The 23,514-nt window shown below is 42.1% G+C and overlaps 1 protein-coding gene and 1 long non-coding RNA gene across 2 annotated transcripts in view; both read right to left on the bottom strand.

Annotated features, from left to right (window-relative positions):
• LOC123732121 (uncharacterized) overlaps nt 1-23,514 on the bottom strand; it is a 48,447-nt gene that overhangs the window by 4,826 nt on the left and 20,107 nt on the right. The window lies entirely within an intron of this gene.
• Nucleotides 15,529-22,603, bottom strand: LOC145866955 (uncharacterized). The gene is made up of 2 exons (XM_082971015.1): nt 22,131-22,603; nt 15,529-21,753 (listed from the first exon to the last, which is right to left on the bottom strand). The coding sequence occupies exons 1-2, from the start codon at nt 22,207-22,209 to the stop codon at nt 19,508-19,510; spliced, it is 2,325 nt and encodes a 774-aa protein (XP_082827141.1). The 5' UTR covers nt 22,210-22,603; the 3' UTR covers nt 15,529-19,507.

Below are 23,514 nucleotides of genomic sequence, written 5' to 3'. Positions count from 1 at the left end.
TTAATACACACAACAATATCATTAACTATATGAATACACATAACAATATCATCAACTATATTAATACACATAACAATATCATCAACTATATTAATACACATAACAATATCACCAACTATATTAATACACACAACAATATCATCAACTATATGAATAATACACATAACAATATCATCAACTATATTAATACACATGACAATATCATCACCTATATGAATACACACAACAATATCATCAACTATATTAATACACACAACAATATCATCAACTATATTAATACACATAACAATATCATCAACTATATTAATACACATGACAATCGTCGTCTTACCTTTTATCTCTCAATAGAAACAGAGTCTGAATGATCATTCGGTCGTTGAAAGTTGCTTTCGTTTGCTCTGCTCATTTACATATCAGGTTCTACCTGTTCTCTCTCCGAGTCCCTCTCTCTTTACAACTCTTACAATGAGCCTTGGCAAACATTCTACAACTGTCTGGAACTCTATTGGAGAGATGTAACACCATTCTTCCACAAGAAATTACATCATTTGGTGTTTTATTGATGGTAAGTTTTCAATTGTGTTGAGACTCTGACCTGTCCAATGAGCCACATTGATTAAAGAATCCTACAGTACCAAAACACCCTCTCACACACACACACACACACACACACACACACACACACACACACACACACACACACACACACACACACTCACACACTCACACACACACACACACACACACACACACACACACACACACTCACACACACACACACACACACACACACACACACACACACACACACACACACACACACACACAATGCAGTAATTAGAATCCCAGTCTACTGTACACTCCCATCCTCTGCCTCTCTCCATCACTTTCTCTGTGTTGTCTGTTGCTGTCTCTGTTGGTGAGGGTTAGGCCTACTACAATACAACATTCACAACATGACAACACAACAACATAACACCATTAAATACAGTTGGTTACTACAATACAACATTCACAACATGACAACATAACTACATAACACCATTAAATACAGTTGGTTACTACAATACAACATTCACAACATGACAACACAACTACATAACACCATTAAATACAGTTGGTTATTACAATACAACATTCACAACATGACAACACAACTACATAACACCATTAAATACAGTTGGTTACTATAATACAACATTCACAACATGACAACACAACTACATAACACCATTAAATACAGTTGGTTACTACAATACAATATTCACAACATGACAACACAACTACACAACACAACTACATAACACCATTAAATACAGTTGGTTACTACAATACAACATTCACAACATGACAACACAACTACATAACACCATTAAATACAGTTGGTTACTACAATACAACATTCACAACATGACAACACAACTACATAACACCATTAAATACAGTTGGTTACTACAATACAACATTCACAACATGACAACACAACTACATAACACCATTAAATACAGTTGGTTACTACAATACAACATTCACAACATGACAACACAACTACATAACACCATTAAATACAGTTGGTTACTACAATACAACATTCACAACATGACAACACAACTACATAACACCATTAAATACAGTTGGTTACTACAATACAACATTCACAACATGACAACACAACTACATAACACCATTAAATACAGTTGGTTACTACAATACAACATTCACAACATGACAACACAACTACATAACACCATTAAATACAGTTGAGGGTTACTACAATACAACATTCACAACATTACAACACAACTACACAACACCATTAAATACAGTTGAGGATTACTACAATACAACATTCACAACATGACAACACAACTACACAACACCATTAAATACAGTTGAGGATTACTACAATACAACATTCACAACATGACAACACAACTACATAACACCATTAAATACAGTTGGTTATTACAATACAACATTCACAACATGACAACACAACTACATAACACCATTAAATACAGTTGGTTACTACAATACAACATTCACAACATGACAACACAACTACATAACACCATTAAATACAGTTGGTTACTACAATACAACATTCACAACATAACAACACAACTACATAACACCATTAAATACAGTTGGTTACTACAATACAACATTCACAACATGACAACACAACTACATAACACCATTAAATACAGTTGGTTACTACAATACAACATTCACAACATGACAACACAACTACATAACACCATTAAATACAGTTGGTTACTACAATACAACATTCACAACATGACAACACAACTACATAACACCATTAAATACAGTTGGTTACTACAATACAACATTCACAACATGACAACACAACTACATAACACCATTACATACAGTTGGTTACTACAATACAACATTCACAACATGACAACACAACTACATAACACCATTAAATACAGTTGCTTACCACAATAGAACATTCACAACATGACAACACAACTACATAACACCATTAAATACAGTTGGTTACTACAATACAACATTCACAACATTCACAACACAACTACATAACACCATTAAATACAGTTGAGGGTTACTACAATACAACATTCACAACATGGCAACACAACTACACAACACCATTAAATACAGTTGGAATGTAGTTAGAACTCTCAAACTGTTTCCATCAAACAGAAAACAACCAGAAAGCTGGATCAACACCTTTAGATTTCTAGATGCTGCACTTTGCTTTTTCATTACCCATACAGCTGTTTAAGGTCCTACAAAGGCAGAGTGCAGTATCAGCATTTTAAGGGTCATAGGTCAGATCAGTGGTCATGGTTGATATGCATGGACTAGAAAACAAACTTTAAAGTCATTTTTCTCAGATTCACTGTTTGTGTAGATGCTGTTTGTCTTTGTAGGGCAGTAGTTCAGGTGGCTGTTTGTGTAGATGCTGTTTGTCTTTGTAGGACAGTAGTTCAGGTGGCTGTTTGTGTAGATGCTGTTTGTCTTTGTAGGGCAGTAGTTCAGGTGGCTGTTTGTGTAGACTGCCCCTTGTCTTTTCTAGGACAGTAGTTCAGGTGGCTGTTTGTGTAGATGCTGTTTGTCTTTGTAGGACAGTAGTTCAGGTGGCTGTTTGTGTAGATGCTGTTTGTCTTTGTAGGACAGTAGTTCAGGTGGCTGTTTGTGTAGATGCTGTTTGTCTTTGTAGGACAGTAGTTCAGGTGGCTGTTTGTGTAGACTGCTGTTTGTCTTTGTAGGACAGTAGTTCAGGTGGCTGTTTGTGTAGATGCTGTTTGTCTTTGTAGGACAGTAGTTCAGGTGGCTGTTTGTGTAGATGCTGTTTGTCTTTGTAGGGCAGTAGTTCAGGTGGCTGTTTGTGTAGATGCTGTTTGTCTTTGTAGGACAGTAGTTCAGGTGGCTGTTTGTGTAGATGCTGTTTGTCTTTGTAGGACAGTAGATCAGGTGGCTGTTTGTGTAGATGCTGTTTGTCTTTGTAGGGCAGTAGTTCAGGTGGCTGTTTGTGTAGATGCTGTTTGTCTTTGTAGGGCAGTAGTTCAGGTGGCTGTTTGTGTAGATGCTGTTTGTCTTTGTAGGACAGTAGTTCAGGTGGCTGTTTGTGTAGATGCTGTTTGTCTTTGTAGGACAGTAGTTCAGGTGGCTGTTTGTGTAGATGCTGTTTGTCTTTGTAGGACAGTAGTTGGCTTCCCTTGTACCTTAGTCTGCCTCCTGTCCCTCCTATCTCCATGGGTACACCTTCCTGAAAACAATGACTCCATACTTTGCTGAAACCTGTTCTGCCAGATCATGTCCTTAAAGACTAGAATGTTCCATTGTGGTTACCCACAAAGATGACAAGATAGTTCACACATTCATCATCCAGGGTTACTGTCAAACATATATGTTACATTTCTGGTTTGTCCATAACTTGTTTCCTGCTTGTAGCAGGCCGTGTTTACAGAAATCCTTTTCTATAACTAGAAGTCATGTGATTTCATGAGAATATTTTTCTGCAGTGAGAATGTAATGCAAGTCAAGCTGTCCTTGGATGTATGTCAACAAGATTTATAACCAGCATTGTTAAATTAACAGTTGTAATTAAAAAAAATCAATGCTGTAATTTTCTTTATGTTAGCTAGCTTTTTATAATGTTTTATTGTCACGGACACCAGATAGATGCAGAGAAATGTGTTGTTTTACAGGGTCAGCCATACGGCGCCCCTGGAGCAAATTAGGTGTAAGTGCCTTGCTTAAGGGCACCAACAGATTTTTACCTTGACGGCTCAGGTATTCAAACCAGCAACATATCAGTTACTGACCCACCACTCTAACCACTAGTCTATCTGACTATACCAGTTACTGACCCACCACTCTAACCACTAGTCTATCTGACCATACCAGTTACTGACCCACCACTCTAACAACTAGTCTATCTGACCATACCATACAAGTTACTGACCCACCACTCTAACCACTAGTCTATCTGACCATACCAGTTACTGACCCACCACTCTAACCACTAGTCTATCTGACCACACCAGTTACTGACCCACCACTCTAACCACTAGTCTATCTGACCATACCAGTTACTGACCCACCACTCTAACCACTAGTCTATCTGACCATACCAGTTACTGACCCACCACTCTAACCACTAGTCTATCTGACCATACCAGTTACTGACCCACCACTCTAACCACTAGTCTATCTGACCATACCAGTTACTGACCCACCACTCTAACCACTAGTCTATCTGACCATACCATACAAGTTACTGACCCACCACTCTAACCACTAGTCTATCTGACCATACCAGTTACTGACCCACCACTCTAACCACTAGTCTATCTGACCATACCAGTTACTGACCCACCACTCTAACCACTAGTCTATCTGACCATACCAGTTACTGACCCACCACTCTAACCACTAGTCTATCTGACCATACCAGTTACTGACCCACCACTCTAACCACTAGTCTATCTGACTATACCAGTTACTGACCCACCACTCTAACCACTAGTCTATCTGACCACACCAGTTACTGACCCACCACTCTAACCACTAGTCTATCTGACCATACCAGTTACTGACCCACCACTCTAACAACTAGTCTATCTGACCATACCAGTTACTGACCCACCACTCTAACCACTAGTCTATCTGACCATACCAGTTACTGACCCACCACTCTAACCACTAGTCTATCTGACCATACCAGTTACTGACCCACCACTCTAACCACTAGTCTATCTGACCATACCAGTTACTGACCCACCACTCTAACCACTAGTCTATCTGACCATACCAGTTACTGACCCACCACTCTAACCACTAGTCTATCTGACCATACCAGTTACTGACCCACCACTCTAACCACTAGTCTATCTGACCATACCAGTTACTGACCCACCACTCTAACCACTAGTCTATCTGACTATACCAGGTACTGACCCACCACTCTAACCACTAGTCTATCAGACCATACCAGTTACTGACCCACCACTCTAACCACTAGTCTACTTTGAGCACTTGCCTTGGGCCTCCACTGAGTCTCCATGTGTCAAGCAGTACAGAGAAACCCCCTCTAGATGACAGCAGAGGCTCTTGGATCTACCCTGTCTAACCACCAGTTTAGTGACCTTGTTCCATCAATATGTCCATACTACTTCACAACCCATTTGAGGTCTTGACCAGCAATGTCCCATTGGGCTCAACCAAGCCGAGAGTGAGGTTCTAGAAAGAGGACTGACTTTCATACCAACTCCTAAACAGGTGGACTGACTTTCATACCAACTCCTAAACAGGTGGACTGACTTTCATACCAACTCCTAAACAGGTGGACTGACTTTCATACCAACTCCTAAACAGGTGGACTGACTTTCATACCAACTCCTAAACAGGTGGACTGACTTTCATACCAACTCCTAAAAAGGTGGACTGACTTTCATACCAACTCCTAAACAGGTGGACTGACTTTCATACCAACTCCTAAACAGGTGGACTGACTTTCATACCAACTCCTAAACAGGTGGACTGACTTTCATACCAACTCCTAAACAGGTGGACTGGCTTTCATACCAACTCCTAAACAGGTGGACTGACTTTCATACCAACTCCTAAACAGGTAGACTGGGAGGAGCTCCGGAGGGGATCTACACGTCTATCATAGAAGATTGAAGTTATCAGATCATTGTGAATATGAAACAGATTTTCCTCAGATACTATTTCCAAACCCCTCACATTGGGAACCTCAGTTGGAGTCAGAAACTATACAGACTCTGATACGTAGGGATGTAGCTTCCTTTTCACAATTCAGAACCAGACCTTTTTTATCAGCTTAACCTTACAAATGGTTAAAAATCAAGCTCTAGAAATATAGATATATATGCGGTTGACCAATAGGAAGTGATTGTGTCTCAGAGACGTGGGCGGTTCCCTGCAGCTGACCAATAGGAAGTGATTGTGTCTCAGAGACGTGGGCGGTTCCCTGCGGCTGACCAATAGCAAGTGATTGTGTCTCAGAATCTTACTGTATTGCTGAATATATAGACTTTTATTGCTGAATATATAGACTTTTATATCAACCCAGAAACACCCAGCTATGTTCAGTATACTGATGAATGAAGGGTTTATTACTATTGTAGTACTGACTTTTATATCAACCCTCTATCCCAGAAACACCCAGCTATGTTCAGGATACTGATGAATGAAGGGTTTATTACTATTGTAGTACTCTTTTTATTAACTTAGCTACTGACTTGTTCTATTGTTGTTGCATTGTCAAGAGGTTAACCTGCAAGGAAGCATTTCAGTACATAATACTTGTATTGTACTTTATATTATTATAGATATTTTAGGGTTGCCATGGATTTCAAGCAGGCAATGCCATCAGGTCCAAAACCAAAACAAGGAAATTGTAGGAGACAGGCGTGTTGGGGTTTCCTGCCAGCATGACCACCCGCTTCACTTCCTGAACATGAAAAAGGGTGAAAGGTGGGATGCAGTAATAAGGAGTTTTTTTCAGTTTCTTTTTCATTATTTTATTTCAGTGTTGATTAATTTAGTTAATTTAGTAAATTGAATTTAGTTATTTAGTGCAGATAATGATGTACTTCTTCTGTAGTTTGTCAAATGCAGTGAACCTGCTGAGAGATGAAGGAGGGGATGAGAGGCCAGAACATCAACCTCATCTTCATGGAGGACATTGATGCCAGATGCAGTGAACCTGCTGAGAGATGAAGGAGGGGATGAGAGGCCAGAACATCAATCTCATCTTCATGGAGGACATTGATGCCAGATGCAGTGAACCTGCTGAGAGATGAAGGAGGGGATGAGAGGCCAGAACATCAACCTCATCTTCATGGAGGACATTGATGCCAGATGCAGTGAACCTGCTGAGACATGAAGGAGGGGATGAGAGGCCAGAACATCAGTCTCATCTTCATGGAGGACATTGATGCCAGATGCAGTGAACCTGCTGAGAGATGAAGGAAGGGATGAGAGGCCAGAACATCAACCTCATCTTCATGGAGAACATTGATGTCAGATGCAGCTGCATGTGCAAGTAATTCATCTTTTTTATTCAAGATCTCATTGACTTTAACATTTGAAAAGCAGTTTCTCCAACAATAGTTTTAACATGAACATTTTGTCCATAACTTTTTAGAGAAACTTTCCGGAATTGAATCATGGGACCAGATTGGTTGATCCAGTTTTCCATGCTGATGGACATGACTTGCCATGTCAGGTACTTGAACAGGATCATTAATATTATCAGTAGGTATTAATTCATATTTTATAAGGTTTTAACCAAATAACCCTTTTACCATGGTATGACATGATTTTATATTTCTAGATGAAATTCAACACCCGATATGTGGAAGGTGCTGGACTGGCAGATGGGGAGCAGATGGAGAGGCTGTGGTCGTATCTGAGGCGCTTTGGGAAGGTCACCAAAGAAATGAGGCCGTCCCATCTTATTGACCTCCTGACTGATGCACTTCTCCACCATGGGAAAACGCCAGAGGCTACGTTAGTACACTTGGAATTGTTATTCATTTACTTGATGCTGGTTGACTCTAGTGATGTTCCTAACATTTCCTGTTGTTTTGATGTAGTGGACTCTCTGCCATAGAGGGTTTCCCCAGCAACAGAAGTTGCAACAGAGGCAAACAGGGAAATTGAATAAATTGCACAGTCTCTTCCAGGTAAACCATTGTATCAATAAACTAAGCATAGAATTTCAGTATTGATTAGAAATGTTGTCACATCTGTCACTGTTGTTATGTTTTAGGAACAACACTGGACAACATTAGGGATTGGGGCAGGAATGTCAGTGTTGTTATGTTGTAGGAACAACACTGGACACCATTAGGGATTGGGGCAGGAATGTCAGTGTTGTTATGTTGTAGGAACAACACTGGACACCATTAGGGATTGGGGCAGGAATGTCAGTGTTGTTGTGTTGTAGGAACAACACTGGACACCATTAGGGATTGGGGCAGGAATGTCAGTGTTGTTATGTTGTAGGAACAACACTGGACACCATTAGGGATTGGGGCAGGAATGTCAGTGTTGTTATGTTGTAGGAACAACACTGGACACCATTAGGGATTGGGGCAGGAATGTCAGTGTTGTTATGTTGTGGGAACAACACTGGACACCATTAGGGATTGGGGCAGGAATGTCAGTGTTGTTATGTTGTAGGAACAACACTGGACACCATTATGGATTGGGGCAGGAATGTCAGTGTTGTTATGTTGTAGGAACAACACTGGACACCATTAGGGATTGGGGCAGGAATATCAGTGTTGTTATGTTGTGGGAACAACACTGGACACCATTAGGGATTGGGGCAGGAATGTCAGTGTTGTTATGTTGTAGGAACAACACTGGACACCATTAGGGATTGGGGCAGGAATGTCAGTGTTGTTATGTTGTAGGAATAACACTGGACACCATTAGGGATTGGGGCAGGAATGTCAGTGTTGTTATGTTGTAGGAACAACACTGGACACCATCAGGGATTGGGGCAGGAATGTCAGTGTTGTTATGTTGTAGGAACAACACTGGACACCATCAGGGATTGGGGCAGGAATGTCAGTGTTGTTATGTTGTAGGAACAACACTGGACAACATTAGGGATTGGGGCAGGAATGTCAGTGTTGTTATGTTGTAGGAACAACACTGGACACCATTAGGGATTGGGGCAGGAATGTCAGTGTTGTTATGTTGTAGGAACAACACTGGACACCATTAGGGATTGGGGCAGGAATGTCAGTGTTGTTATGTTTTAGGAACAACACTGGACACCATTAGGGATTGGGGCAGGAATGTCAGTGTTGTTATGTTGTAGGAACAACACTGGACACCATTAGGGATTGGGGCAGGAATGTCAGTGTTGTTATGTTGTAGGAACAACACTGGACACCATTAGGGATTGGGGCAGGAATGTCAGTGTTGTTATGTTGTAGGAACAACACTGGACACCATTAGGGATTGGGGCAGGAATGTCAGTGTCACCCTTGAGAGGCAAAAACCTGCTCTGTGCTGGGAGGAGCAATATGTTGCAATGCTCCAGCAACATACAATTGCAATGTATGTAATGCATTTCAAATGACTAAACAAAGTTGTTATTTTTCGACATGCATTATTGTATGCCCTCTGTAATCCATGTTTTATTTTCAGGGCACAGCAGGAAAGTGGAGATGGAACAGCTGGTTTTCAGCTTGTGCAGTTCGATAGGTACTTCCTCAGTTTTTAACAGTGTAATTGTTAGATCAATGAATATAATTGATCTCCCTGGTCAAAGTATTTAGAACCTTTCTGATGACAGAAAACTGAAGACGATGGAGAGGAAGAACAGCATCCTCCATCGATGGTCCCCCACCAGCAGTCTCATCCAGACTGCAGAGTAACATATTGATGATCCCCCACCAGCAGTCTCTTCCAGACTGCACTCCACAGACTGCAGAGTAACAGATTGATGGTCCCCCACCAGCAGTCTCTTCCAGACTGCACTCCACAGACTGCAGAGTAACAGATTGATGGTCCCCCACCAGCAGTCTCTTCCAGACTGCACTCCACAGACTGCAGAGGAACAGATTGATGGTCCCCCACCAGCAGTCTCTTCCAGACTGCACTCCACAGACTGCAGAGGAACAGATTGAGGACCAATCTGGAGGGAACCTTCAGTCTGCTGCTAGAACGGAGGTTCCTCTGTGGCCTGAAAATATGCAGGTTATAGATATATATTCAACAATAGGAACAAGTCAGCTCATATCAGTTCTATGATAATTCTGGGTGGTCAAACACAATAATAATGTTTATTTGTATCTGAACTTGGTTTCTGTTGCTAATGATCTATTGTTGGATGGTAATCAGAGTAATTTTATAGCAGCTTTAGGTCATTTTTTATGTATTTTTTATTTAGATTGGATTACCTTTAACATATTTTCTGTCTGTATTATCTGTTATCAATAGATGGTCAAGGTATTGATTATGTCACACTCTGACCTAGGAGAGCTGTGTTTTCTCTGTTTAGCTAGGCCAGGGTGTGATAGGTGGGTGGGCAATCTATGTTTTATTTTCTATGTTTTGGCCGGGTATGGTTTCCAATCAGAGGCAGGTGTCTTTCGTTGTCTCTGATTGGAAGCCATACTTAGGCAGCCTGTTTTTCCTTTGTCCTTGTGGGTAGTTATTTTCTGTTTAGTTGGTGAAACCTGACAGAACTGTTTTGCTGTCGTTTTGTTTGATTGTCAGAGTGTTCTGAGTAAAATAAATACAAGATGAACATCTTCCACGCTGCACCTTGGTCTACTCCTTTCAACAGCTGTGACAGATTATCTGTTATCAATCGATGGTCAAGGTATTGATTATCTGTTATTAATAGATGGTCAAGGTATTGATTATCTGTTATTAATAGATGGTCAAGGTATTGATTATCTGTTATCAATAGATGGTCAAGGTATTGATTATCTGTTATCAATCGATGGTCAAGGTATTGATTATCTGTTATTAATTGATGGTCAAGGTATTGATTATCTGTTATCAATAGATGGTCAAGGTATTGATTATCTGTTATTAATTGATGGTCAAGTTATTGATTATCTGTTATTAATTGATGGTCAAGGTATTGATTATCTGTTATCAATAGATGGTCAAGGTATTGATTATCTGTTATAAATAGATGGTCAAGGTATTGATTATCTGTTATCAATAGATGGTCAAGGTATTGATTATCTGTTATCAATAGATGGTCAAGGTATTGATTATCTGTTATCAATAGATGGTCATGGTATTGATTATCTGTTATAAATAGATGGTCAAGGTATTGATTATCTGTTATCAATAGATGGTCAAGGTATTGATTATCTGTTATCAATAGATGGTCAATGTATTGATTATCTGTTATCAATAGATGGTCAAGGTATTGATTATCTGTTATCAATAGATGGTCAAGGTATTGATTATCTGTTATCAATAGATGGTCAAGGTATTGATTATCTGTTATCAATAGATGGTCAAGGTATTGATTATCTGTTATAAATAGATGGTCAAGGTATTGCCAACTGCCTGTCCAAAAGGCCACGGTCGGTAGTAGCATAAAAACACATGTGAAGGACTACAACCTGAGGAGACGAGGTTTGTCCTCACAGCTCCTACAGGCCCTGGTGTATGAGGATGCAGTGCAGGTGGACAGCACTGATTGGTCCTGGAGAGCAGGAGGAGCAGAGGATGATGGGGAGGTTCACCTCAAGCTAAGGCTCTTGGTGCTCTTTGTGAAGAGAAGCGGTAGATTGAGGATGATGTCTTCACTGCCAAGATGTTCTACTCACATGAGCAGGAACTGATCGTGGAGGCCTTACAACATTACACAGAGCAGGAACTGATCGTGGAGGCCTTACAACATTACACAGAGCAGGAACTGATCGTGGAGGCCTTACAACATTACACAGAGCAGGAACTGATCGTGGAGGCCTTACAACATTACACAGAGCAGGAACTGATCGTGGAGGCCTTACAACATTACACAGAGCAGGAACTGATCGTGGAGGCCTTACAACATTACACAGAGCAGGAACTGATCGTGGAGGCCTTACAACATTACACAGAGCAGGAACTGATCGTGGAGGCCTTACAACATTACACAGAGCAGGAACTGATCGTGGAGGCCTTACAACATTACACAGAGCAGGAACTGATCGTGGAGGCCTTACAACATTACACAGAGCAGGAACTGATCGTGGAGGCCTTACAACATTACACAGAGCAGGAACTGATCGTGGAGGCCTTACAACATTACACAGAGCAGGAACTGATCGTGGAGGCCTTACAACATTACACAGAGCAGGAACTGATCGTGGAGGCCTTACAACATTACACAGAGCAGGAACTGATCGTGGAGGCCTTACAACATTACACAGAGCAGGAACTGATCGTGGAGGCCTTACAACATTACACAGAGCAGGAACTGATCGTGGAGGCCTTACAACATTACACAGAGCAGGAACTGATCGTGGAGGACTTACAACATTACACAGAGCAGGAACTGATCGTGGAGGCCTTACAACATTACACAGAGCAGGAACTGATCGTGGAGGCCTTACAACATTACACAGAGCAGGAACTGATCGTGGAGGCCTTACAACATTACACAGAGCAGGAACTGATCGTGGAGGCCTTACAACATTACACAGAGCAGGAACTGATTGTGGAGGCCTTACAACATTACACAGAGCAGGAACTGATCGTGGAGGCCTTACAACATTACACAGAGCAGGAACTGATCGTGGAGGCCTTACAACATTACACAGAGCAGGAACTGATCGTGGAGGCCTTACAACATTACACAGAGCAGGAACTGATCGTGGAGGCCTTACAACATTACAATAAGACTAATAGGAACTAATACTAACATTATTGAGGGCAGAAACTATGAAGAGGAGGAGGATGACTATTATGATGTCGACGATGACGATGACAACGATGGTGATATTGATGGAGGAACAGATGAATGAGGCTGAGGGTGATGACTACAACAACGATGGTGATATTGATGGAGGAACAGATGAATGAGGCTGAGGGTGTTGACTACAACAACGATGGTGATATTGATGGAGGAATAGATGAATGAGGCTGAGGGTGATGACTACAACAACGATGGTGATATTGATGGAGGAATAGATGAATGAGGCTGAGGGTGATGACTACAACAACGATGGTGATATTGATGGAGGAACAGATGAATGAGGCTGATGGTGATGACTACAACAACGATGGTGATATTGATGGAGGAACAGATTAATGAGGCTGAGGGTGATGACTACAACAACGATGGTGATATTGATGGAGGAATAGATGAATGAGGCTGATGGTGTGTTGTTTTTAACATGTCCATTGCTTTTTAATTGATGTCATTGTATTCCTCCCCTTTGTTTATAATGGTATGTTTTTTTGCTCTTTTGGGGTTGAAAGAAGCACATTTCTGTTTAATTGTTAGATGTGATACAGGCCAGTGTTGCATGTCATTTACTATTGATGTCATGGTGAGGAGAACCTGACTTGAGCCTGATATTCCCCAAGAGTCTAATGGAATAGACAGGTTTGCTTCCTCTAAAGTATTGTCTTTTTATTGACCTGTTAGTTGTGGAGTTTGTAAATATATTTTATTTAACCTTTATTTAAATAGGCAAGTCAATTTAGATTATTTTGCAAATATTGTCATGTGAATATCTAGATCACCATCATCAATGTAGATTATTGTGTAAATATTGTCATGTGAATATCTAGATCACCATTGTCATCTTTAAATAAATGAATAACTTCTGCAGCTGATTCTGCCTGGCACCCGCAAAATTTAACCGTCCAATAATGGAATTAGTAACTAAGGATTGTAGCTTTAAGGGTTCAGTATGTAGCCTACAGAGAAACACATTCAGAGATCAAGCCTTGTCATTTCAGATAAATTCACTTTGCAGGAGAGGGGAGACTGGAGGCCATGGTGGGGTCAAAGTAGCACATTTAATAAATAATTATTCTAAACAAAAACATTGTTTCTATTGAACCTGCCATACTAATAAAGGCATTTTAATCAATTATATGAAGAGTGCCTTGGTCCTCCTTTCTATTTGATGACCAACTCACCCCTTTTACCAAAGAGCACCTTCTGTCTACCAACATTTACTATTGTGTACCTTAGTAGCGCTTCCCTTCCTCCTCTTTCTACTAAACCACAAAGGGGTTAGAACTACAATTCCGGCGCCATTTCCGGTTGCCGTCGCTGGACGCGATGCAACGTGAAACAGGGAGTTGTAGTTCTTCACAGAAAGCCCAGGTGTATTCAAACCATTACAGTTTTAACATTTACATTTTAGTCATTTAGCAGACGCTCTTATCCAGAGCGACTTACAGTAGTGAATGCATACATTTCATACATTTTTATTTTCCCGTACTGGGAAAAAAATGACACACAGTTCCTCAGCATTGGAACATTTTGGAATCACAGTCATGAAACCCCCCTTAAACATATGACACAATGTTCTCACTACAACTGAGGACTCTTACAGTGGTGGACTTTATGTTAATAAATAGGTCTCAAATCAAATCAAAGTTTATTTGTCACGTGTGCCGAATGCAACAGACCTTAGAGTGAAATGCTCACTTACAGGCTCTAACCAATAGTGCGAAAAAAAAGGCATGTGTGTGTGTGTGTGTGTGTGTGTGTGTGTGTGTGTGTGTAAGTAAAGAAATAAAACAACAGTAAAAATACATTTGAAAATAAGAGTAGCAAGGCTATATAAAGACATCGGTTAGTCAGGCTTAAGACAACAACTGACATTGTTACAGAAACCAGAAGAGTTGTGAACTACAAATATGGCGCCATTTTGTAGTTTTCTTCCTTACTCTAACCCTAGCTCAGTTGATCTGCTTTATCAATGGTGCAACATTCAACCCCTCCAAAATGCCTTAATTCATTTGATGCATCCCTCACGCAGATCCACTGACCGAATCAACATTTCAATTTGTCTACAGACTCAATAGTATTTGCATTTCAAAATACAGTATTCTCATACATTTTGATAATTCTTTCTCAATAAGGGACATTCACTAAGAGGATTTGTTCAGACCAATGGGCTGCTCTAACATTTTAACACTGAGCCATGTGACTATACAGTAGCCTACATCTATAGTCTACTGTAAAATCATATGCTGCTTTAGGCTAAATACTATAGTTTTCTGTGTGTTTCAATAGGACAAATGGAAAGAGGTCCTACTGTATTCTAGATGGTGGTGTAGAGTATCTACAATGTGACCTCCCTAAATAATGGTGGTGTAGAGTATCTACAATGTTACCCTCCCTAAATAATGGTGGTGTAGTGTATCTACAATGTGACCTCCCTAAATAATGGTGGTGTAGAGTATCTTCTAGAAAAAAGAAACGCACACCTTTAAAGGCGAGGTGCTGGCTAGCGGAGTAGAACACTAGAAAATAAAGGAAAGCCGCACACTCTTAAGAGCTCAGATGCAAAAATTTAATCACCAACGTTTCGACAGCGAAGCTGTCTTCATCAGGGTATCATCAAACACTGCGAGATGAGTCATTTATATAGTGTCAAGAGACACACAGGTGTTTGTAATCATGGCCAAGTATGGCCTAATATCATTGGTTAACTCAAATATTTAAAAAAAAATGGCATACAAAGAACATACAAAAAGACAAACAAATGGATAGCATACGATCATAGCATTTGTAGTCTAAAATGTATCTAACAAACAATTACAATGGCAAAATCACAATAATCACAAGAATGGCTTCAGATCAAAGTCTATGTTGAGACCGAAGGGAGCAAGGGTCTTTAAATTAAAGATCCAGGCAGCCTCTCGTTTCAACAATAAATTATCAAGGTCACCCCCTCTCCTCGGGAGGGTGACATGTTCAATACCAATATAACGCAGAGACGAAATCGGATGGTTTGCTTCCAAAAAGTGGGCCGCAACTGGGTAAGTTAAGTTTTTGCACCTAATGGTGCTACGATGCTCTGAGATACGTACTTTTAATTCACGCTTTGTTTTACCCACATAATTTTTACCACAAGGACAAGGATAAGATAAATAACTGCCTTAGTGGAACACGTAATAACACCTTTAATTGGGATAGATTTCCCTGTTTGGGGGTGTTTGAAGGATCTACATTTATAAGTGCCATTACATTGAGCACAGCCATTACACTTGTAATTTCCATCCAGTATGGGCGCAAATAGACGTTGTTCAGGAATATCTTGGGGTGGTAAATCAGAGTGTACCAATTGGTCTCTGAGATTTCTTCCCCGCGAGAATACGACCAGGGGAAGGTCAGAAAACACATTAACGAGACTATCATCATATTTCAGAATGTGCCAATGTTTGTGAACGATTCCTTTAATTTGTTCAGAGCACTTTGAGTAGCGGGTAGTGAGAACGCAAGAATGCGTCTTTTTGCGAGACTGACCTTGAAAAAGGTCATGTCTCGTTTTGTTTTGAATTTTCTCAATGGCAGTATTAATCTGATCATTGTTGTACCCCCTCTCCTTGAACTTATCCTTTATTTTCTAGTGTTCTACTCCGCTAGCCAGCACCTCGCCTTTAAAGGTGTGCGTTTCTTTTTTCTAGGTTGATGATTTAACAGGCAGATAGAACTGGGATAGAAGCTGTTCTAGAACCTGTGGTCCAGAAACTGATTTAACAGGCAGATAGAACTGGGATAGAAGCTGTTCTAGAACCTGTGGTCCAGAAACTGATTTAACAGGCAGATAGAACTGGGATAGAAGCTGTTCTAGAACCTGTGGTCCAGAAACTGATTTAACAGACAGATAGAACTGGGATAGAAGCTGTTCTAGAACCTGTGGTCCAGAAACTGATTTAACAGGCAGATAGAACTGGGATAGAAGCTGTTCTAGAACCTGTGGTCCAGAAACTGATTTAACAGACAGATAGAACTGGGATAGAAGCTGTTCTAGAACCTGTGGTCCAGAAACTGATTTAACAGGCAGATAGAACTGGGATAGAAGCTGTTCTAGAACCTGTGGTCCAGAAACTGATTTAACAGGCAGATAGAACTGGGATAGAAGCTGTTCTAGAACCTGTGGTCCAGAAACTGATTTAACAGGCAGATAGAACTGGGATAGAAGCTGTTCTAGAACCTGTGGTCCAGAAACTGATTTAACAGGCAGATAGAACTGGGATAGAAGCTGTTCTAGAACCTGTGGTCCAGAAACTGATTTAACAGGCAGATAGAACTGGGATAGAAGCTGTTCTAGAACCTGTGGTCCAGAAACTGATTTAACAGGCAGATAGAACTGGGATAGAAGCTGTTCTAGAACCTGTGGTCCAGAAACTGATTTAACAGGCAGATAGAACTGGGATAGAAGCTGTTCTAGAACCTGTGGTCCAGAAACTGATTTAACAGGCAGATAGAACTGGGATAGAAGCTGTTCTAGTACCTGTGGTCCAGAAACTGATTTAACAGGCAGATAGAACTGGGATAGAAGCTGTTCTAGAACCTGTGGTCCAGAAACTGATTTAACAGGCAGATAGAACTGGGATAGAAGCTGTTCTAGAACCTGTGGTCCAGAAACTGATTTAACAGGCAGATAGAACTGGGATAGAAGCTGTTCTAGTACCTGTGGTCCAGAAACTGATTTAACAGGCAGATAGAACTGGGATAGAAGCTGTTCTAGAACCTGTGGTCCAGAAACTGATTTAACAGGCAGATAGAACTGGGATAGAAGCTGTTCTAGAACCTGTGGTCCAGAAACTGATTTAACAGGCAGATAGAACTGGGATAGAAGCTGTTCTAGTACCTGTGGTCCAGAAACTGATTTAACAGGCAGATAGAACTGGGATAGAAGCTGTTCTAGAACCTGTGGTCCAGAAACTGATTTAACAGGCAGATAGAACTGGGATAGAAGCTGTTCTAGAACCTGTGGTCCAGAAACTGATTTAACAGGCAGGTAGAACTGGGATAGAAGCTGTTCTAGAACCTGTGGTCCAGAAACTGATTTAACACGTGTCATCTTCCAGTGTGTGTTTGTCAATTGTGTGTGTTTCAGTGTTATGTGTGTCAGTGTGTGTGTGTGTGTCCAGAGTGTGTTTGTGTGTGTGTATCCAGTGTGTGTGTGTGTGTGTGTATCCAGTGTGTGTGTGTGTGTGTGTGTATCCAGTGTGTGTGTGTGTGTGTGTGTGTGTGTGTGTGTGTGTGTATCTGTATCCAGTGTGTTTGTGTGTGTGTATCCAGTGTGTTTGTGTGTGTGTATCAAGCGTGTGTGTGTCAAGCGTGTGTGTGTCAGTGTGTGTGTCAGTGTGTGTCCAGTGAGTGTGTGTGTCCAGTGAGTGTGTGTGTCCAGTGTGTGTGTTTATCTAGTGGGTCCAGTGTGTGTGTGTGTGTGTGTGTGTGTGTGTGTGTGTGTGTGTGTGTCCAGTGTGTTTGTGTGTGTCCAGTGTGTGTGTGTGTCCAGTGTGTGTGTGTGTCCAGTGTGTGTGTGTGTGTCCAGTGTGTTTCCAGTGTGTTTGTATGTCCGTTTGAGTGAGTGTGTGTGTGTATGGGTGTTTGTCCAGTTTGAGTGGGTGGCCAGCGTGTGTGTGTGTGCCTAGTGTGTGTGTCTGTGTCCAGTGTGTGTGTGTTTCAGTGTGTGTGTGTGTGTGTCCAGTGTGTGTGTGTGTGTGTGTGTGTGTGTGTGTGTGTGTGTGTGTGTGTGTGTGTGTGTGTGTGTGTGTGTCCAGTGAGTATGTGTGTGTGTCCATTGAGTGTGTGTGTGTGTGTTTCAGTGTGTGTGTTTCCAGGTGTGTGTGTGTGTGTGTGTTCAGAGTGTGTGTGTGTGTGTGTTCAGTGTGTGTGTGTGTGTTCAGTGTGTGTGTGTCCAGTGTGTGTGTGTGTGTCCAGTGTGTGTGTGTGTGTCCAGTGAGTGTATGTGTGTCCAGTGTCTGTGATCAGTGTGTGTGTGTTGAGTGTGTGTGTGTGTTCAGTGTGTGTTTGTGTGTGTCCAGTGTGTGTGTATGTGTCCAGTGTGTGTGTGTCCAGAATGTGTTTGTGTATGTGTGTGTGTGTCCAGAATGTATTTGTGTGTGTGTGTCCAGTGTACGTGTGTGTCCAGTGTGTGTGTGTGTGTCCAGTGTGTGTGTGTGTCCAGTGTGTGTGTGTGTCCAGTGTGTGTGTGTCCAGTGTGTGTGTGTTCAGTGTGTGTTTGTGTTCAGTGTGTGTGTGTGTGTGTTCAGTGTGTGTGTGTGTGTCCAGTGTGTGTGTGTGTCCAGTGTGTGTGTGTGTCCAGTGTGTGTGTGTGTGTGTCCAGTGTGTGTGTGTGTGTGTCCAGTGTGTGTGTGTGTGTGTCCAGTGTGTGTGTGTGTGTGTCCAGAATGTGTTTGTGTATGTGTGTGTGTGTCCAGAATGTGTTTGTGTGTGTGTGTCCAGTGTGTGTGTGTGTGTGTGTGTGTGTGTGTGTGTGTGTGTGTGTGTGTCCAGTTATTATTTCAGGGACACTGAGTCGCCAATATAATAAACCCCAAATCCTGGATAGAGGGGCTCAGGGAATGTGGAGGTGAATGTGATCAGGTGGGTCAGTGTGTCAGAGGAGGCTCTATAGAAGGACAGAGTGCCGGCTGACCAGTCCAGATACACTCCTACTCTGTGGGATCTGGAGGAGGGGACGTCTATGGTAGTGGAGTTATTATTATACCAGCTGGAGGAGGGGACGTCTATGGTAGTGGAGTTATTATTATACCAGCTGGAGGAGGGGACGTCTATGGTAGTGGAGTTATTATTATACCAGCTGGAGGAGGGGACGTCCATGGTAGTGGAGTTATTATTATACCAGCTGGAGGAGGGGACGTCTATGGTAGTGGAGTTATTATTATACCAGCTGGAGGAGGGGACGTCCATGGTAGTGGAGTTATTATTATACCAGCTGGAGGAGGGGACGTCTATGGTAGTGGAGTTATTATTATACCAGCTGGAGGAGGGGACGTCTATGGTAGTGGAGTTATTATTATACCAGCTGGAGGAGGGGACGTCTATGGTAGTGGAGTTATTATTATACCAGCTGGAGGAGGGGACGTCTATGGTAGTGGAGTTATTATTATACCAGCTGGAGGAGGGGACGTCTATGGTAGTGGAGTTATTATTATACCAGCTGGAGGAGGGGACGTCTATGGTAGTGGAGTTATTATTATACCAGCTGGAGGAGGGGACGTCTATGGTAGTGGAGTTATTATTATACCAGCTGGAGGAGGGGACGTCTATGGTAGTGGAGTTATTATTATACCAGCTGGAGGAGGGGACGTCTATGGTAGTGGAGTTATTATTATACCAGCTGGAGGAGGGGACGTCTATGGTAGTGGAGTTATTATTATACCAGCTGGAGGAGGGGACGTCTATGGTAGTGGAGTTATTATTATACCAGCTGGAGGAGGGGACGTCTATGGTAGTGGAGTTATTATTATACCAGCTGGAGGAGGGGACGTCTATGGTAGTGGAGTTATTATTATACCAGCTGGAGGAGGGGACGTCTATGGTAGTAGGATTATTATTATACCAGCTGGAGGAGGGGACGTCTATGGTAGTGGAGTTATTATTATACCAGCTGGAGGAGGGGACGTCTATGGTAGTGGAGTTATTATTATACCAGCTGGAGGAGGGGACGTCTATGGTAGTGGAGTTATTATTATACCAGCTGGAGGAGGGGACGTCTATGGTAGTGGAGTTATTATTATACCAGCTGGAGGAGGGGACGTCTATGGTAGTGGAGTTATTATTATACCAGCTGGAGGAGGGGACGTCTATGGTAGTGGAGTTATTATTATACCAGCTGGAGGAGGGGACGTCTATGGTAGTGGAGTTATTATTATACCAGCTGGAGGAAGGGACGTCTATGGTAGTGGAGTTATTATTATACCAGCTGGAGGAGGGGACGTCTATGGTAGTGGAGTTATTATTATACCAGCTGGAGGAGGGGACGTCTATGGTAGTGGAGTTATTATTATACCAGCTGGAGGAGGGGACGTCTATGGTAGTGGAGTTATTATTATACCAGCTGGAGGAGGGGACGTCTATGGTAGTGGAGTTATTATTATACCAGCTGGAGGAGGGGACGTCTATGGTAGTGGAGTTATTATTATACCAGCTGGAGGAGGGGACGTCTATGATAGTGGAGTTATTATTATACCAGCTGGAGGAGGGGACGTCTATGGTAGTGGAGTTATTATTATACCAGCTGGAGGAGGGGACGTCTATGGTAGTGGGATTATTATTATACCAGCTGGAGGAGGGGACGTCTATGGTAGTGGAGTTATTATTATACCAGCTGGAGGAGGGGACGTCTATGGTAGTGGAGTTATTATTATACCAGCTGGAGGAGGGGACGTCTATGGTAGTGGAGTTATTATTGTGACAGGCAGAGTAACGGTTGTCAGAGCAGATCAGACTCCAGGACTTGTCATTGTATCCAAGACAACAGTCCTTAACCACTCCTCTCCTGTTGATTCCTTTATATGTCACTCCTATATCAGCCCCCATTATCCCACCACTCCACTCTACCTCCCAGTAACAGCGCCCAGTCAGACTCTCTCTACACAGCACCTGTTCACAGTCCTCAAATCTCTCTGGGTGATCAGGATACGGCTGCTCCTCTCCCCTACATGTCACCTTTCTGTTCTCCTCAGACAGAGAGAGGAGTCTGTTTACTGTGTTTGGGTCCAGTGTGAGATCACAGACATCTGATGGATGAAACCAGACACAATATTAGAAATCATCATCATTCACATTAGAATGTTAACTCACTTTTCACTAATTCATTTAATGTAGATGTTTCTAGGTAACAAATGGAGAAGTTAAGGTAACTTGAGACTTGTTGAATGATCATATGTTATACTGTATGGTAATATAATACACACTTATTCACATTAATTACACACACACACACACACACACACATTGTCAGATCAACACTGTAAACGTTGGTGTCCCTGATTTGTGCTTCTGTAGAACTACAGATGATATTTAATATGACCAAGTCAGTAATGATGGTGGTCTTTGACTTAACTTGAATTAAGACTTATTCTTAGTCATATTCTTCACAGCAGTCAACACTCACATTTTCTAAGTCCAGGTTTCATTCTGTTCTCTCCACCATGTTCCACACTGTAGCGGTAAGCAGAAAAACAGACAGTCATTGAGGGATACACCTGAACTCACACACACACACACACACACACACACACACACACACACACACACACACACACACACACACACACACACACACACACACACGTCAAGCATTGATAAGAGCGTTTTCAGTGTTTGTGTCCAGTGTGTGTGAGTCCAGTGTGTGTGTCCAGTGTGTGTGTGTGTATTTGTCCTGTTTGTGTATTTGTCCTGTGTGTGTGTGTCCTGTGTGTGTGTGTGTCCTGTGTATGTCCTGTGTGTGTGTGTCCTGTGTGTGTGTGTGTGTCCTGTGTGTGTGTGTGTGTGTCCTGTGTGTGTGTGTGTGTATGTCCTGTGTGTATGTCCTGTGTGTGTGTGTGTCCTGTGTGTGTGTGTGTGTGTGTGTGTATTTGTGTGTGTGTGTCCTGTGTGTGTGTGTGTGTGTATGTCCTGTGTGTGTGTGTCCTGTGTGTGTGTGTGTGTGTGTATCCTGTGTGTGTGTGTGTGTCCTGTGTGTGTGTGTGTGTGTGTGTGTGTGTGTGTGTGTGTGTGTGTGTGTGTGTGTGTGTGTGTGTGTGTGTGTGTGTGTGTGTGTGTGTGTGTGTGTATTTGTCCTGTGTGTGTGTGTGTATTTGTCCTGTGTGTGTGTGTATTTGTACTGTGTGTGTGTGTGTGTGTGTGTGTCCTGTGTGTGTCTGTGTGTGTATTTGTCCTGTTTGTGTATTTGTCCTGTGTGTGTGTGTGTCCTGTGTGTGTGTGTGTGTGTATGTCCTGTGTGTGTGTGTGTGTCCTGTGTGTGTGTGTGTGTGTGTATCCTGTGTGTGTGTGTGTGTGTGTGTGTGTGTGTGTGTCCTGTGTGTGTGTGTGTGTGTGTCCTGTGTGTGTGTGTCCTGTGTGTGTGTGTGTGTGTGTATGTCCTGTGTGTGTGTGTCCTGTGTGTGTGTGTGTGTGTGTCGTGTGTGTGTGTGTGTGTGTGTGTCCTGTGTGTGTATGTGTGTGTCCTGTGTGTGTGTGTGTCAGAACGTTTGTCAGAACGTTTGTCTTACTAGCCTGATAAGTCCAACATGTCTGATATGAACATTGACATAAACCCTCTACATACTTGAGTTTCTCCAGTCTGCAGTGTGGATCCTCCAGTCCAGCAGAGAGCAGTCTGACTCCTGAGTCTCCTGGGTGATTGTAGCTCAGGTCCAGCTCTCTCAGGTGTGAGGGGTTTGACCTCAGAGCTGAGACCAGAGAAGCACAGCCTTCCTCTGTGACTAGACAGCCTGACAGCCTGCAAAGAGTCAAATCATATTAAAATCACACTGCTATGCTTTGGTGGTGAAAAT

This window comes from Salmo salar, unplaced genomic scaffold, assembly GCF_965601325.2.
Source record: "Salmo salar unplaced genomic scaffold, fSalSal1 ptg000136l, whole genome shotgun sequence".
NCBI lineage: Eukaryota > Metazoa > Chordata > Actinopteri > Salmoniformes > Salmonidae > Salmo > Salmo salar.
The sequence above is the reverse complement of the archived record's forward strand: the minus strand, read 5'-3'. Positions and strand labels throughout refer to the sequence as shown.